Raw genomic sequence first — 16,947 nt, 5'->3', positions numbered from 1 at the left:
AAGGAAAGCCCAATAGCAGGGCTGCAGAAAATGTCACCGAATAAATATACTTTGCTTACCAACAATAAGTGTGGTTTAGTTGTGGTCTGTGTATAAACTAATTGTGTATAAACTTTTCTTGTTTAGAATGGTTTAGCAGATAGGGAAAAAATGATCATAAGATCACCAGGTGTATGCATAGTCTACGCACGAAAAGCCACTGCTTTCTTACTTTTATTTTTTTCTCTCTACTACTATGCATGAGTATTTAAGTGCCTTAATAGCACTGCTAACATCCTACTGCAAAACACAAGATTGGGCAAGTTGTGGCATAAAGAAAATTGCAGTTTCACTCATAATGTGAAACAATGATGCAGTAGCTGGTGAAATATGCGCAGAAAGCTTACTTCATGCAGCATTTGTGAAACACTTGCCAATGCAAGTCGGTAATCTTAAAAGTAAAATAAGTAAGAGTCGTATTTATTTGTGGGAGTTGTGCCTCCCAGTGTTGAAGTGGAAAGACTCGGCTTTTCTTCCTCCTCTTTCATATCCAGACTTGGCCACTGCTCTACACCGAAACAACCCTTTAGCTTCTTACTGCTGAATTCGTTTTGGTGTTCTCAAATCTATATTTGGGCTACCCATTGCTAGGTGTCGCGCTTAATCAAAGAATGAATCAATGAAATGAATCATTTCTCAAATAGCATGTGCAGTCCAGCCAAAAGCAGGGGCAAGAATCCACATTGTGCTCCTGCATGGAAGGTGAATAACACATACCATAATGGCGAATGTGCTTTAGTAAGCTTCCCTGCAATATTAATTTGTAATGTACAAAGAATTGTCAATGAAGCTTACCACGAGCACAGATGCACTTGCAAATTATGTCACAATTGAAAATAATGAGCACAGTGTAAACCTATGTGCCCTTTCCACTCTTAGTATGCTTTACTGCATGATGCTTATTTACACCCCTGTATTGCGGTGTAGCAAGGTACAAAAGAAACGTTGCATAATTAGGCTTTTTACGATTATCTTTCTCGCAATACACTAATATTTCGCGGTGAAGCCTAAGCAATGTACTGCGGTGAAACATACTAAAAGTGAAAAGGGGCCACTGTCACCGGACATAATAAGAGTTCTTTAATTATACACTCGCGCACCCGCCGCCTCTCAGGTCGCCTAAGTGGACATACTATGCTGGCTGATAGCGGCCCCCTCCCACTTTTAGTATGCTTCACCGCGTAATTAAAATGTACTGCGGCGAAGAAGCCGTACATTTTTATTGAGTGAATAAACAAATGGTTTTTACAACAGTACAGCAATAAATGCGCACCATGCATCAGTCTACCACACGGAAGAGCGTCGCAACATACGGTAGCTGATTCACACAGACATGTGTTTATGTTTACGTTCGCACTCCTTGCGTAATAAGACTCCCAGAACTTCCACAATAGAAAGTAATTTACAACACACAAACGCAAAGAACACAGACATACGTCTCGTTTTCAACTCGGCCGTCATGCAAATGACATGTAGCGCGGAAAAACGTGAACATGCTGTGTGTTAGCGTCGTAAACTTCATACTAGGCAAGGAGCTAGCACACCACAATCCCGCGACAGCCGCTAATGAGATTAGACGGGAGCACATGTCTGTGAACACGCAAACGGAGCCCCTAAGCCACTCTGCTCCTTCGCCACCCCCTCTGCACGGCTGCATCAATTGTTTCAAGCACAGCACACCAAACACACATTCAGCGCTGAACAGTGGGCGGTCGACGCAGTTTCATTTACATGACTTGCAGCGAGCAGCTCATCCCTCGATGTCCGTTAAGCAAAGTCGGACACGGCGACGCCACATTGCGGTTCGCAGAACTTCGCTGCCGAGGCGCTAGGCCACTTCGATATTTCAATCGTCACCACCGCCGGTTCTCAAGAAAGCACGGGTCACACAACGCAGATTCTGTACTACCAGAGCTCACCGAGGCCAAAGCCGCACTGCCGCACCGCCACTACTCACGGCTTTCCGCCAAGTAACACAGAACCTACAACCAACACACAAGCAACGCACGTACAATCACATGTGCAATGTTGAACAACGCGCGGTCCAGAGAACTATCATCATATGCTATCATGCTGAGGACGAACACGCCACGGCGTCGTTCGGCGCCAGCATCGCGCCATATCGCGCCTTCATAGAATAAAGCGCCTTCTCAAAAATCTCTAAACGATGCTGTCCCTAGGCACCTAGGATCAGGTCACGTGAGGGATTTTTGTACGACAAATAGACGCACGCCTTTCACTAAGGCGCACAGCAGTAAATCCTAATGTCATCTACGACATTAGGCTGTCTGTAATCAACTAAAAAAACCTAGATTATCCTATGAATCTTTTAAAACAATTTTTCCAGTCTCTTAAGGAGGCTAGGAAAGGGAAATTTATGCCGTCGATCTAGCATTGCAGCGGCTACCTATGCTCGTTGTTTACATTTCTTGCACCACTCCTCCTCTTCTAGTTTCACTATTCAAACGCAAAGCATTCGCAAATATGTCTTCTTTTGTATATTTGTGAATTTATTCATTTATCGCCAATACAAGCGCTTTGTGCCTGCCGAAATGGCAAGACAAGCGCTGAACAGATCGCAGAAGCAGACGACAGCGAACAGGTTATAACTAGCGCCACTCTGCTCGTACGTTCTTTCCCTAGCGGCAAAAGGGGTGAACTAGAACAGGCGTGCTGGAGGAGGGAGACCTGTGCAGGTCTGGAGTTCAGTAGGGGTGCTATTCTCGACACGCATGGCGGGTGCCATAGAGTTTCTCACTACATTACCTAGAGGGAAATCTGGCGCTGCTGCGCTGTGGTATGCATGGGAATGCCGGTATATTGTGGATTCGGATTGGCATCGTTCTCGTAGAGACAGGACACCTTGAAGACGCGCTTGGCAAGTACCGTTCCGTCTGTCACAATGATTCATTTTCTACTAGAACAGCACGTAAAAAGCTGTTTTAGCTTTATTATTACGCGAAAACATGTTTTGTTGAACTATGAGAACTTGTTATTGTGTGTACGACTACATGTTACGTAAAAAGTATCAGTGGGCCGCTAAAGTTGGAGGACAGACGACAAGGTTCGCGCTCGCTTTGAAACAGTTGGTCGTCTGTTCTTGCTTTTCTTCACATGGTCATGCATCGTGGGTGAGTAAAGATGTAATATGCGTGAATGGAAACATTTTATTAAGATTTTACTTTGAGAACGCGTTATTTGCGTAGCCATATCCACGTTTTAGACGAAGCCTCTTACAACACCAGCCAACACGAGCCTCGCAGACACATATACCGTCATTCCCATGACGGCACGGTGCCCCCTTAAGAAACTCCCATAGACGGTGGCGCCAGATTACCCTCTAGGGGTTATAGTGAGAAACTCTATGGCGGGTGCACGGCCGCCATTATCCGCCATGTTTACTCTCTGATTGGCTGTGGAGAGCTCAGGTAGGGTGGCTAGCTCAGGTGCCTTAAAATTTGTGCCGGGAAACGGAAGTTTTGCGAATTGTCATTGTGCGTTTGCATCAAGATGACGTAACGTGACGTGGCGCTGCAAATTTTATGGACTAATACATTTTTTTGGTCCTTTGCAGATATATTGTGATGTTAGCGCTTCAAAAAGAATGGAGCGGTAGCGTGCAGAAGCCAGTGCAATGCATCTGCAATTGCGCGAATATGTGGTGGCGATCCAAGATATGCGCCATGCCAGCTTGCTGATTGGCTGAAGGAATATCTCGTGAGGAGCTTCACAGGAAGGGCTGTTTCGTAAACGTCATTTTGACGATGCGTGACGTTGCGCTGGGCCGCCATTGCTGAGATTTTCTGCCATAATTTTTGCTGCGACGAGCCGCGCGAATTATGCTAATGAGCAGCCACATGCAATGGCAGCCGAGAGGAATGCGTATCGCCACATTTTACCCGTCGTTAGGCGCCACGAAAATCTTTTGTTCATAACGCGTGCCCATAGTATTTGCATCGCTCTCGGGTGGTGTTGTCATTTGTGTTTGGGGCCATCATTTTTTAAAAGAACGCGTTTATACGAAATAATATTAGTTGAACATAGCAAACTTTCGGAAATGTTGTCCACTTTTCATTGCTGCATTTGTATTGTAATCAAGATTAATGCCTTTTCGCACAATCAAAAGTTATGACAACGGCCTCTTTCTAATTTATAAAAAGAAATGTACGCAAGGCGGCGCCTTGAAGTTTCCTCCCTCACCAGCGAAATGAACAAGAGATGGCAGCGCCGGTGCTTGCGTGGGTATCTCTGGCGCGCGCAACGCTATCGGTGATATACGGCCGTTTCTCAGCCAGCCGAGTCGGGCTGAGTCACTTGCGTTTCACGAGATAGCGATAACGTGGCCTAGAACGTGCGCGCATCACCACTGGTAGGTCGCATATGTTGTCTCAAGCAAGGAAACAAGCGCGTTGGCGCCAACATGCGATGACTCATTCCATTTTCCGGGGACACGCATCCTAGCTATTGAAGCAGACGATGGCTTGTACGCAGCAGACGACGGAAGCGAGAAGCGTTTTCGACCGAATAATCATATGCTTTGAGATAGCTGCTTTATTTTTACTGCGGAGGAAAACTGTTTTGCTTTACTGATAACGCTACATTCAGTGCCTTCATTTCAGTTTCTTAGGCGAAACGTCAACTTGGCGTCACGTTACGTAAGCAAAACTTGGCCACCAGCGCCATTTTGTTTGCGTCGCGCCTACGTCACGCACCGAAGAAAATGGCGGAATGTCCAGAATAGCGCCCTAGGTCGTGGTCCGGCTCATCCGACTAGCGTGACGTCACACCGGCGTGCGGAGGCCTTCCTTTTTTTTCTAGGTGGCTTTGGCTTGGTACGCTCTTAGGCAAAGTTACACCCTTTGGCTTGCCCCTTCTGCCACACAACAATAATCGTTATCTGCCTTGATGCGTTTCCTTTCTTTAACGCTGCGAGCCCGGTACTTTCCAGTAACGAACGGCACGCGTGTTATCAGCATAGAACAGTTTACACCGTTTGGAGTGCCCCTTCTGATAACGCGCGTGCCGTTCGTTACTGGAAAGTTCCGGGCTCGCAGCGTTAAAGAAAGGAAACGCGTCAAGGCAGATAACGATTATTGTTGTGTGGCAGAAGGGGCAAGCCAAAGGGTGTAACTTTGCCTAAGAGTGTGCGACCCATTTTAGGACAGAGGGCGCTTTTTAGCACCTTTTTCGCAGCGCCCCCTGGGCAATGCAAGAGCCCCATATTCAAGGTGCAAAAGCCCCCAGATTTTCTCTCTCGCGCTTGCGCACAAACGGCTGGCGATCCCTCAAATGAACGTCTCGTGGACAACGACTGCAGCGCCAGAGTTCCCTGTAGTCAATGCGTGTATTACATTGTAGGAGACGCTATGGTTTCATCCCCTACCATCGGATTCAGCTTTCAGCTACCTATCGGAGTTCCATTCATGATCGTTTTTCTGCTGCTGATTTCTGCCACTTTCATGTCCGTTTGAACTTTTGATACACCCCTACTCTATTTAGAGGTAACTACTTGCTTTGTTTGCTGGTGTCTAGGCTCCTGCAACTGCTTTCCTTCATGAGCTTAAGCCTGTGCTCACGCACCAGGCGCATAACATCAAATGAACCTGACGAAAAAGGTCTCGTCATGTCTTATTGCCACAAGTATATATCATGAGTGGATTTTGCTGCAGTAGGTAAACAATGCGGTGCTTAATGGTTGCTGCATATTTATGCTGTGTCCGCTGACAGCTGACGGCTCGTCAAAGCGACATTCAATGAGCAGTTTCCGATTGAGAGCTTGTCTGTGTACCGACAATGCATATTGCTCGCAAGTACAAATCCTCGTTCTCAAGGAGGGCGGTTACGTTACGTAAGCCATGTTTGCTGCCGCCTATTTTGGCGTTGTTTTCTTTCTCGTTAATCTTCTAGTCATCCTTAAAATTCGCGCATCATTTTAACGACATGTGATACGTGTTATATTTCAACTCGGTACCTGGTGCTTATAACATAAAATTGTGGTGCGCAAGTTTGCAGGACCTTAACCTACCGGAGTTTTTCCCATTTTGTCGTGAGGATGACGCGATTGAACATGTTAATGCGCACGCGCACGGTAATGAGCGTTGTTTGTGCCCGTCTATGTCCATGTGCGATAACGCAGCCGTGGGCGTGTTGTCGTTGCCCTTTGTTTACGTACACATACCTGTTTGCTGTCTCGTGTACCTGATAATGCGCCTCTTGTGACAGAAATCGTACTACGTGCCTTCTTGATGATCTTGCTTAAGTTTACACATATCAGGTGAGAAGCCTGCTCTCGACATGCATCATACATAGCCTTCATTCTCGTGATATCATTGCTTAGACATCTCACTGTGCATCCGCCTAACTTGGTGTTTTCATTTCAGCATAGCTTGTGAGCAGTGTAGTGCATAAACATAAGAATTGCTTGAGATTGAAGTTTTGTTTTTTGCGGTGGACAAACATAAACATTGTATGAGGTTTCATGCAGCATAGGATAGAAGAACACTCAGTTGTGCACTACTTGAAGTACACAGCTTGACTGATGCTTCGCTCTGCATGGATTCCAACGTGTGCATCAGATCTCCATAATTTTTCAGGCTTGCTTTATTTCTGGGTAGTAACTAATTTCTCTTCATATAAAATACCAGAGCATATGTCCTTATGAGTGGCACTCTTCCAGCATAACCACACATACATTTGTTGAAGACTGAAATTTCTCTAGCTATGTATGCTTTTGTGTGCATATGAACGTATTGCTACGTCTCAACACCACCAAGGGTATCAACGTTTGCCACGTGTCAAACCACCGAACCTCCTAACCAGACTTCAGCACGGCGTGGACGACTAAATACGCTCCCCCCCTCCCCCCTATTGCCTGGAAACTGGAGAAAAGGATGAACGAGAGGGAACCTATCAACGAATGGATAAGCGCAGTTAATTAGACAAGTCAAATCACCTAGCAGGCTGAGCAAAGAAGAAAGACGGCGTGCAAACTGGCTGCAGCAGGATTCCACGAAAGGCCCACAGCCCACGCCTCACCGTGCAGGCTGAACGAAGAAGAAAGACAGCGTGCAAATCGGCTGCTGCAGGATTTCGGATGCTGCAAGGCCCTCAACCTGAATTTCACCTTGCAGACTGTGCAAAGAACGGGGTGTGCCACGACGAACCAACTACATGCTGCCGGATGATTTCTTTTTGTCACAAATTCCAAAAAGTTTCTTTGAGGTGGAGTTACTGCAGCTTATGGATAGCCTCGGCATGGTATTGCAATGGAGCCGACGATGGTGATTTGCTGCTTGACAGTCTTCAGATTCCATAGTCGATTCGCCTAGGGAAGACGACAGGATGAAAAGCAGATACTTTTCGAGAGTGTGAACAGAGGGTCCTGATGTGAACTGAGACGTTAACTTGCTCCTGCATGTAGTGGGCTTCTGCACTGGAGCCATGTAACAAAGCTAAACAAACCCTTTTTCCTTCATTTTCTACAACTTGACGTCATAGTCGATGGGCTTGGTGGATACCATGCCCTGAACGCCACCCTAGCCGCAACAACTTGGCAGCGGTGAGATCAAGAGGTCAGTCCTCACGATCTGGGATAGGCAAGCCTGTGTACGTGGCTCCGGGAGACATGAACTTCAAAGATCGAGGAAAACTATAGACAGAAGAGTGACTTCTGCGGATCCAGGATCAGCAGACTTCCTCTTCGTGGCTCAGGGAGGCACAAATGTCGCAGTAATGGCATAGAGTCTTGGATGACTCAAGGAATCTGGAAGGAAGAGATCAAGAAGGCAGTCCTCATGGTTTGGGATCAGCGGACTTGTGTACGTGGCTCTAGGAGACACGAACTTTGAAGATAGAGGAAAGCTACGACGGAAGAGCGACTTCTGCAGATCCGGGATTGGCAGACCTCCAGGGAGACGCAACCATCACAGTAACGGCGTGGAGTCTAGGACGACTCGAGGAAACTGAACGAAAAGCAGCAGAAGGCAGTTCCACCATCTAGGATCAATGGACCTGGGAACATGGCTCCGGCAGACACAATTTTTGCAAGCTCAACATTGGGTGAGTGCTTGAGCGACTTATGTTTTGCCGGACAATAAGGACAGGGTTCTATCGAGCAATTAGCTATAGTTGATCGCCACTGGGTGTGCGGTCAACACAGGGGAAGTTGTGGTCAGCTCTTGAAAAGCATGGATTTTACAGGGTTAAAAAAAGAGCTGCTGCTCTTGGCAGCAGAGCTCAGTGTGGAGATTAACCATAGGTTAAAGAAGCCTTAAATTCATAGGGCGATTGAGGAAGTGGCTTTCGATTAGGACGAGCTCACAGATGCCTGGAAAAGAAAGGTCGTAGTCCGACTGAGCGAGGACGAGGAAGACAAGTACAGCTTAGTGAAGGCGGGTTTGCTTGCTAAATACAAGCTCTCCACAGAGGAATTTCGCGAGGAACCGATTTGCTTGACCAAAATTCAGAAAGAGGAGCAGGCGCTTTGTTGCGACGTGGAACACAGTGCAGAGAAGGACGAAACGGTTAGCTTGAGAGACGTAGTTCAGCCGGAGGAGGAAATATTTGTGATTTCCCCTTCCAACATTCAGCAAGAGAGTCAGGTGCTGTGCTGAACTACGATGAAGAACTCAGTATGAAGAAAGAGTATGAGACAACTAGGTCGGGAAGCATAGTAAAGGTGGAGGAGGAAATCTTTCTGATTTCCTTGACAGAAACTCGGAAAGAGTATTAGGCACTGTGTTGTGACGCTGAACACCGCACAGAGAAGGACGAGGAAGTAACTAGCTCAGGAGGCGTAGTTAAGTCCGAGGAGGAAATCCTTCTGATTTCCACGATAGAAATAAAAAAAAAAGATAAGGTGCTGTGTTACGATGTGGTACACGGTAAAATAAAGATGAAGTAACCAGCTTGGGAGGCATAGTTAAGCCGGACGAGGAACTTCTTCTGATTTCCTCGACAGAAATCCAGAAAGTAGATCAGGTGCTGAATTACAATGAACTCAGTGCAAAGAATGAGGAGGAAACAGCTAGCTCGGGAGTCGCTTAAGTCGCTTAAGCTTAAGTCAGAGGGCGAAATTTTTCTGCAGGAATTCAAGAAGTTTGAAGTCAGGCTGAGGAGCCACCAACGCAAAGAAAAGAAAGGCACTCGGAACTGAGAACCAGAAATGGTGCCAAGAGAAAGAGGCGTCTCAAACTCGGACTTACGTCAGAAAAGACAACGTGGCTGAATAAATCTAAAGGCACTAAACCTTGTGGGGAACGCCGAGAAAGATTTAGAAAGGTGCATTTGTCATTTTAAGTTTTGACTGAGCGCGTACGAGTCACCAGACGAGGTGGAAAAGAAAGCGACGTTCGCCACGGAGGAGGACAAAAGTCGGGAGGGGGGGGGGGGCAATTGTGTTCTCCCTCGTTTGGCTCTTTTCGAGGTTTAGCCTTCTTGACAGGGGAGAATGTGGCAGTCAGGTGACTCGATATGGTCATAACCAAGCAGTGCATTCCGAGGGCAATACCAAAAAGGCAGGGGGACAGTACGAAAGGTATCGGGGCTCTGCAGCGAGTGGAATGATATGTGTGCCTTTTGTAATCCCGGGTTGACTTGTTTGACAGGAACTTTCAGACAGCACCCGCCTCGATTGCGGTTTAAGGAGATGATTTTCGCATAAGTACATTTTTGGAACCTTGTTTTTACAATATGTTGTTTTGTTTAGTAGGTAAGATTCCCATTTTTTTTTTGGTAGGCTTACATCGCCAAGTCAAGGTTAGTTGTTTAAAGCTATAGGGCACGCTTGAGTAGCAGTTAACTTTTCATAAGTGTTCGTGAGAGCCACTTTAATCGCACGATTTAGAAAGTGTTAGTACTGAGTCTTTGAGGTGTGTCATGGTCGGACACAAAGAAGCCAAGCATTGGTGTGTATATCGCACGTGTATTCATGAGACAGCAGCATTTGAGAATCGATTACAGCATGCGTGTTAGAAATTAGAATTAAGCTTGAATCTTCGTGAAATGCCAAGTGCGTAAGTTACGCAACATGGTTTCGATTTGCATTGGTGCAGGTCCTTTGTGGACAAGAGAAAGAAAGTGTTAGTGTGTGAGTCGCATGAAAGTTGAAGCTTGGCGGAGCTTATTTGGAAAATGTGGATTGCTCAAGAGGGAAGGTTTGTCTTCACAGCCTGTACTTGTTCTGCCAGACTTCTGCAGAGAAAGCATTCTCTGATGTGACGCCTATAGCCGTGGTCAGGGTGTCGACCTTGCCCAAATTAAAGAAAGCGGTAAAGCATACCTTGTGTGGTAACTTAGTCAAAATCTGACACCGCAAGAAGAGGCGTTAGCTCCTCGGAGAAAGACTGTTGTTGCATGGAATGGGCGATTCAAAAGCTAGGATACAATATTCAAGGTGCTAAATTCTCGGTCAAGATCTGCCATGACCCTCTTGCATGGCTGAAGCAAAGGTCGGAAAGAAATGGGAGACGAATGAGATGGTTGCATTGGCCGGAATAAGAATGCAGATGAACTGGGCCGAGGCCACGAGCTCTGAGTTTTTTTTTTTTTTTTAAACATGTTTTGTATGTATCGTTAGTGATGTTACTAAGTTAGGAACCTATTTCTGTCTTGTAGAGAGCTGACCACGACTAGAAAGGAGGAAGACAGAGAGAGGGGTAAAACATTGTATGAGATACGAGGATCATAGCGTCCGGTAGGCGTGTCACTCTGGCACGCTGACGAGTGGGTGTGCCTGTGTATTCCCAGGGAGGTGGACACAACGAAGCAAGGGCTGGGTCCTCGGGTTGTCTTGTGACATCAGCCATCACAACTAGAATGATCCTTGAGGCTGCGACCAAACATCAACGCTTCGGGCAACCTGACATCTGGTCACCCTCACGTCGGATCTCTTGGCAGCGGAGGTTTTTGTTACGTCTCAACACCACCAAGGGGGTTAATTGAAGGTTTGCCATGTGTCAAACCACCGCACCTCCTAACCAGACGTCAGCGCAGTGCGGACGACTAAAAGCGCCCACCACCCATTACCTGGAAAGCGGAGAAAAGGATTAACGAGAGGGAACCCGTGAACGAATGGATAAGCGCAGTTAGAAGAGTCAAATCACCTGGCAGGCTGAGCAAAGAAGAAAGACAGCGTGCAAACCGGCTGCTGCAGGATTCCACGAAAGGCCCTCAGCCTGACCTTCATCTTGCAGACTGTGCAAGGAACGGGATGGGCCACGATGAACCAACCAGATGTCGCCAGATGATTTCTTTTTGCCACAAATACCATACAGTTTCCTCAAGGTGGAGATACTGCGGGTTATGGATAGCTTGGGCTTGGTATCGCAATGGAGTGTACGATGATTTGCTGCTGGGCAGTCTTCAGATTCCCTCGTTGACTTGCCTAGGGAAGACAACGGTATGAAAAGTAGATACTTTTCGAGAGAGTGGACAGAGGGTCCTGATGTGAAGTGAGATGTTAACTTGCTCCTGCATGGAGTGGGCTTCCGCACTGGAGCAGTGTAACTAAGCTAAATAAATCTTTTTTTCCTTCATTTTCTACAGCTTGACGTCATAATCGATGGGCTTGGTGGATTCCATGGCCAAGCCACCCTAGCCGCGACAGTGTCTAATGCTATTCTATGTCAATGCTTCTATAGTGGGAGAGCTTGAATATCTGAAGGTTTACGTGCTGTGGGGGAGCAGCTGGGGAAATACAACCCTCCTTTGGAACTGCTGCCCTTTCCCCCTGTGGGGACTGCGGAGGAAAGCGGTGCCAGTTGCCTTTCATGTTCGCACTTCTGTAGACAATACACACATGACAAATTGATTTATATGTATAGCCACCTATACTACTGCTACAAATGCGCTGGTTAACGGATGGCTGGTATGCAATGAAACAACAGATGCTACCTAAGTATCCTCACCAAAACAAATATACGCCTCCAAGCCCATCACGCCTTTAATGTAGTAAATATCAAAGAGTAATCTTTATTTGACAACAGCAAAGAATGCCAGCCAGAGTCATCTCCTCTTTTCCAGTTTTCACCAGTGGCAGAAATTCGTAGTCCAGGACCCCTGTGGGTTTGGCTGCCTGTCGGTACCACCACACCGGTTTTTGCTGGTCACACTGCTCAAAACTGAGCAGCATGGCTTCCCACTGTTCAATGGCGGGATTGTGGGGATGTTAGGTGTATGACAACATGCCTATATGAAGTGGTATAGGGGTGCATGCTCGGTGCAATAGGGACATTTGTTCTAGTAGAGGGAAGGTGTCCCCCTGAAGTTGCCACCAGGCAGCAGCTTCGTCCCTATTGAGAGAATTGAAGGGGGATTTTGCCAGGAGGGAGACATGAGAGAGTTGAAGGAGTGTGTTGTGCAGGGGTTTATAGAATCCTCCTTGGGCTCATGGTCGTCTCAGTGTGGTGTCTGGTGGATTGCTTCAACTCGAGCGATAGTGTGAGTGAGTTGGTTGATGTGAAGGTACTCTGGACTCGGAGTCCAGTCTAATTCGATCTCCGTGAAAAGTTAAAAAGCACGGCAGAGTATAGGGTGGGCAGTGGCATTGGAAGTTGTGGCAGGCAGCAAGCAAATCCGAGATAATAATGGTGTAGTCATTGTTTGGGCACAACAATGGCTAAGGTGATGGTGGCTTCCTTAGCCACGTTGGTGGTGTGAGCAACTGAGTCTAACATGATCTCCCAGAGGCTGGAGCTGATCGTACTCACTGTCTCTGTGCAGTGGCGGATGTGGCTGGTGGTGTCCATGCACAGACTGCTAGCTAGGTAACCAGGCACGAGCTCGGCGGTGGCCGGTATGGAATTCTGAGTGCATATTCCACGGCACAGGAGTGGCATTGAGGCACTCTCTAATATGCGGCAATATGATATAGGTGAAAGCATGTTTCAAATTCGTGACAGGGTAGGCCAGTTGAAGGAGGACTTTGCGACCTGGAGACATAAGAATGAGGCGCTTGTGCTAAGTGATCATGTAGGCCTCAGTGATCTCTTGTACAGTGTTGTGCACTCCAGACGAAGAGCACTTGGCAGAAGAAAGAGAATGTGTTGAATTTCATGGAGATCGGGAGTAGCATAGGCCACTCAGCTGATGATGGGGAGCTTTGTAGAGGAATTCAGTGAAGTGACATTGTGTAATAGCACACTTACATGCACAACACAATAAAATAGGAGAAAAAGCACCATGCTCCAGTACTGCCAATAGGGCATGCCAGATTTGGCACCACAGAATGGCAGCCTTGCACATCCCTGCAGAAGTGCCCAGCTGTAGAGGGAAGGACGGTCTTGTAGTTGACCTTTGTGTTCACTTTGTATGTGTGTAGCATGTTGGGGCTTCACCGCTGGACACATCCATTCCTCTGTGATAGTAGAAGGAAGAGCAGAATGCTTTAACAAAAGGAGCCAAGAGACTTGTCACTGGCCATCCTAATTTCTTTATAATTTTTGCACGTTGTTGGTCTGATATTTTTTATAGTTGAGGCTTATTGTTGGTTTAGTTGCAGAATGGTGTATTGTCTGGTTATGCAGGTCACGCAAGATATTATGTTTTGCTTGGCATGAGTTGGAGCTGACCGGTCTTATGGCAAAGACTGCAGTGTAGCCCAAGTTTTCTGCTCATATTTAAAATGATAATTGCACCCCCCTGAATTTGTCTCCCTGAAAGGAGCACAAAGAGTGACAGTAATAGTTTAAGCACATTATGCATTCTTTGGGAACATTGTTTTATTTGCTGAAAGCAAATTGATTACTAGTGTAGAAAATGAAAACCGAACTTGCTTCTTTAAAAAATGTGTATTGGAACCACAGTGCTAGTACGTCAGTGTGATGTTGCAGATTCTTAAGTATTTTCACATATTTCAGCAGTTTCTGTGCAGCAGCAATTGTAAATATGTGGCAGGTTTTTATTCACAACATAGTATGATGTCATAGGTTAACTAATATAAACTCAAGGGTGTGTCATTTTTTTTACTCAGCAGGCTTGCACATATACTGTATTCCAAAAGTTTAATTTGGCCTAACATTCCTCTTTAGTGCCTGCAAACTTTGCTAGAATAGTAAGTGCATTATTCGCAACCTTCTTCAGTAGGTCTTCTTAGATGGCATTATTCGGACACACCTGGAAGACCTTTTCCTGTGAGCTAGACACTGTTCACTTTGTCAGTGATGGTGCATATAGTTGATGGCATCTTATTGGTTTCCTTTCTTCGTTGACTCCGTACGCTGTGCTATTGGACTGACATGGTGTGTTTTCATGCAGCAAGCAAAACTAGAACAATCTTTTTATTACTGAACACAGCACAGTAAGTTTCTTTGTCGCAGCATCCTGCCCCAAGGTCCTTGTAAAACTTGTGTAATGGGTGTGTTGAGCATTGGGTGCACAAACTTGTTATAAGCGTTTGTGATGGACAACTGTCTCACTTGTGTCTTTTTTTGCTTTTGTGCGCACTGCCTTGCTTATGATTTCAGTGAGCATGTCTGTGCATTTTATGTGACTGTAATTACTCATAAAATATGGTGGTAATTTCATTTCATCTCCTGAATGTGTGTGACAGGATTGTAGCTGGCTTGATGTTTCAGAGAGTGGAAATGGCCTGAGTGCTGTACGGCAACACAACGTGACTAAGATGACCAATGACTTGCTGGGTAGCAGCATGCCCAGTACTTCCAACCTTTTCAACATCACTTCATCATCACCCACTCCAGCTGTTGTCGAGCCTGAATACTTCTGCAAATGGGTCCTGTACCACGAAATCCCTGGCTCTCGGTGAGTGAGCGGTTCATGTTTTGGGGGTTTCCCAACAGGCACCCTTGCCCTTATGGAACACATTTCCCTTGTGAACATTGCAAAAGGTTGGGAAAATGTGCAAGTGGGTGTTTGATACTCAACTCACGATTTATTCCTCATATTTGTGCATGGTGATGCCTTGCAAGGTAATTTGAAATCCTGATATGGAGCATGTAATGTTAGCTATTAAATTCCAGCATCTGAAGCAGTTGGTATTTCATGTTAATATTTTATGATGATTTCATGTTGACAGGCAGGGACGATGGCCATTCTGTGATAAGGTGGATAGGATTGTGCACCTAGATCGAAATTGGACACATTGTTGGCATACTCTGTGAAAGTAGCAACTTACATCAAGTTATTTGTTTCTGCATTGAGTGCTCTTCAGCACTGCTGCTGAAATGTACTTCCCATGGGGCAGACTTGTTTTTCAGCTCTCATAGCAGCAGGAATGCTGTCAACAACAACATGATTGTGAAGAACCAAGCTCTGCCAAAAGTGTAAGTTAAAAATCGTTATTGGTTGAACTTGTGCTGTGAAAGACAAGCTGTGCTCATTCATATCCCCAGTGGCGCAGTAACGAGAGGGTCCGAGGGGTCCTGGGTCCCAGGTTCCAGAAAGGGGGGAGTCATCTATGTCTGCAGACCTCCGTCCCCCCGCTGCTGTGACTGGGCATAAATAGTAAACAGTGCTCCCACTAACCTGCGGCCCGTACTCATGACACCTGCTCCACTTCGCCCCATCCCTTCTCCATTAGTGGCATGTGTTGATCAATGCACTGGGGCCGCCGAAGCACTATCCACTCCCTGCAGGGTGCATGTGAGAAGCACAGGAAGTTGCGCTGAAAGCAAGTGTATCTCAAGTAAGAACACATGCCTCCATTGTCCCCACCATTACTTACAGCGCACACAGATGTACCAACTCGCCCAGCTAGTTATCATACTACAGTCCACCATCCCCAATTACAAGCGTGGTTTGCATGGATGCGATAAGTGGCATGTTGCAATCGTAGCACTTTGTAACCATGTAAACGGTGGTAATGCGTTAGCAAAGTGAATAGCATTGGTGTGCCAATGCACTAGTGAGTCGGCTCATGCGATGCTTGCAAACACTGTCGTGTGACATTAAGGGAGAGATGAATTTCTGACAGCTGCGGGCGCTATGGTTCTGGCTTGTTTCGGACGAAGGAGAATGCACCATATGTAAGTGTATAGAATAGTAGAAATACGACATGCCTGTGTCGCATTCACGTAAACCCGCGTGGGAGAGGAAGGTGTTAAAAATAATTTGTGTTCTACCCACCCCTCCGCTAATTCTTTCTGAACTGCAGCTAGTACGAATGGGCTAGGGCAGCGCCTCCTTGTTCTAGGTGGGTGGCTTTGGCTAGGGGCAGCGTTCTGAGCATTGACACTCCCGCCTCCTTATTATTTTTTTTTGGCTATTGCTGTTTGTGCGCTGCGCTGTTCCGTTTAACATGCGTTCTTGAGAGCGTGCTTACCACTGCTTTTCGAGACAGGAGCAATAATGTGAGCCCGCACTTTGTATTCTGTTGAAATAACTGCATTAGCATACATGTTCCTTCACCACTTCGCTTCACGCCTGGGCCAAGCTGTGTACTTTAACATTAATCAGTACGCTAGCAATATTTCAAGCCAATCATTGATTCTGGAACCGTAGCGAAAGCACTGTTTCCAAGTGCCAAAGCGGCAAAGGGACAAGCAATTTTGAGATGACCCTGCTAAAAATGAAGCCTCAACCCCCCCCCCCCTTCTCCCTCCTTCTCGCACCCCACTGGTAAAAACATGTTCTTATTTGTCGACACACTCTCAGAGAGACGAACAGAGCTGTAGGCTGGCCAGGTCCTAGAAAAGTCCAAACTATTCAAAGTGGGCAAATTTATTTGTGCTACACCTTCATACTTATTGCATTAGATGTTGTATTATTACCTATATTATAGCAGTGATATTAAACTTTTGTTGTTTGGCATTGCTACCAACATAAGCCGTTCTTCGAAGAGCAACTCTCGGTCACTGTGTCTGGCGAAGATACGCTCCCCTGCGGGTCAGTGGCGTAGCCAGAAATTTCGTTCAGGGGGGGGGGCTCAAGTTGCAACTCGGCTTCCTCCTT

General features: G+C 46.4%; 1 protein-coding gene across 12 annotated transcripts in view; it reads left to right on the top strand.

The window, feature by feature from the left end:
- Positions 1-5,370: 5,370 nt before the first annotated feature.
- Positions 5,371-16,947, top strand: part of LOC126526907 (transmembrane protein adipocyte-associated 1 homolog) — a 245,480-nt gene continuing 233,903 nt past the window's right edge. For 3 of the 12 annotated variants that reach the window (XM_055068410.1, XM_055068399.1, XM_055068411.2), the window contains exons 1-2: positions 5,562-5,654; positions 14,613-14,799. In XM_055068410.1, the coding sequence (XP_054924385.1) occupies positions 5,594-5,654; positions 14,613-14,799 (248 nt within the window). In that variant the 5' untranslated portion in view covers positions 5,562-5,593. Of the gene's footprint in view, positions 5,541-5,561; positions 5,655-5,760; positions 5,888-6,114; positions 6,314-14,595; positions 14,800-15,241; positions 15,321-16,947 lie in introns of those variants that run through there. The other 9 variants (XM_055068401.2, XM_055068402.2, XM_055068405.2 and 6 more) reach the window with 9 other exon arrangements.

The sequence above is a fragment of the Dermacentor andersoni genome, chromosome 9 (assembly GCF_023375885.2).
Source record: "Dermacentor andersoni chromosome 9, qqDerAnde1_hic_scaffold, whole genome shotgun sequence".
NCBI classification, from domain to species: Eukaryota; Metazoa; Arthropoda; class Arachnida; order Ixodida; family Ixodidae; genus Dermacentor; species Dermacentor andersoni.
Note: the sequence above shows the minus strand (reverse complement) of the source record. Positions and strands in the feature narration are given on the sequence as shown.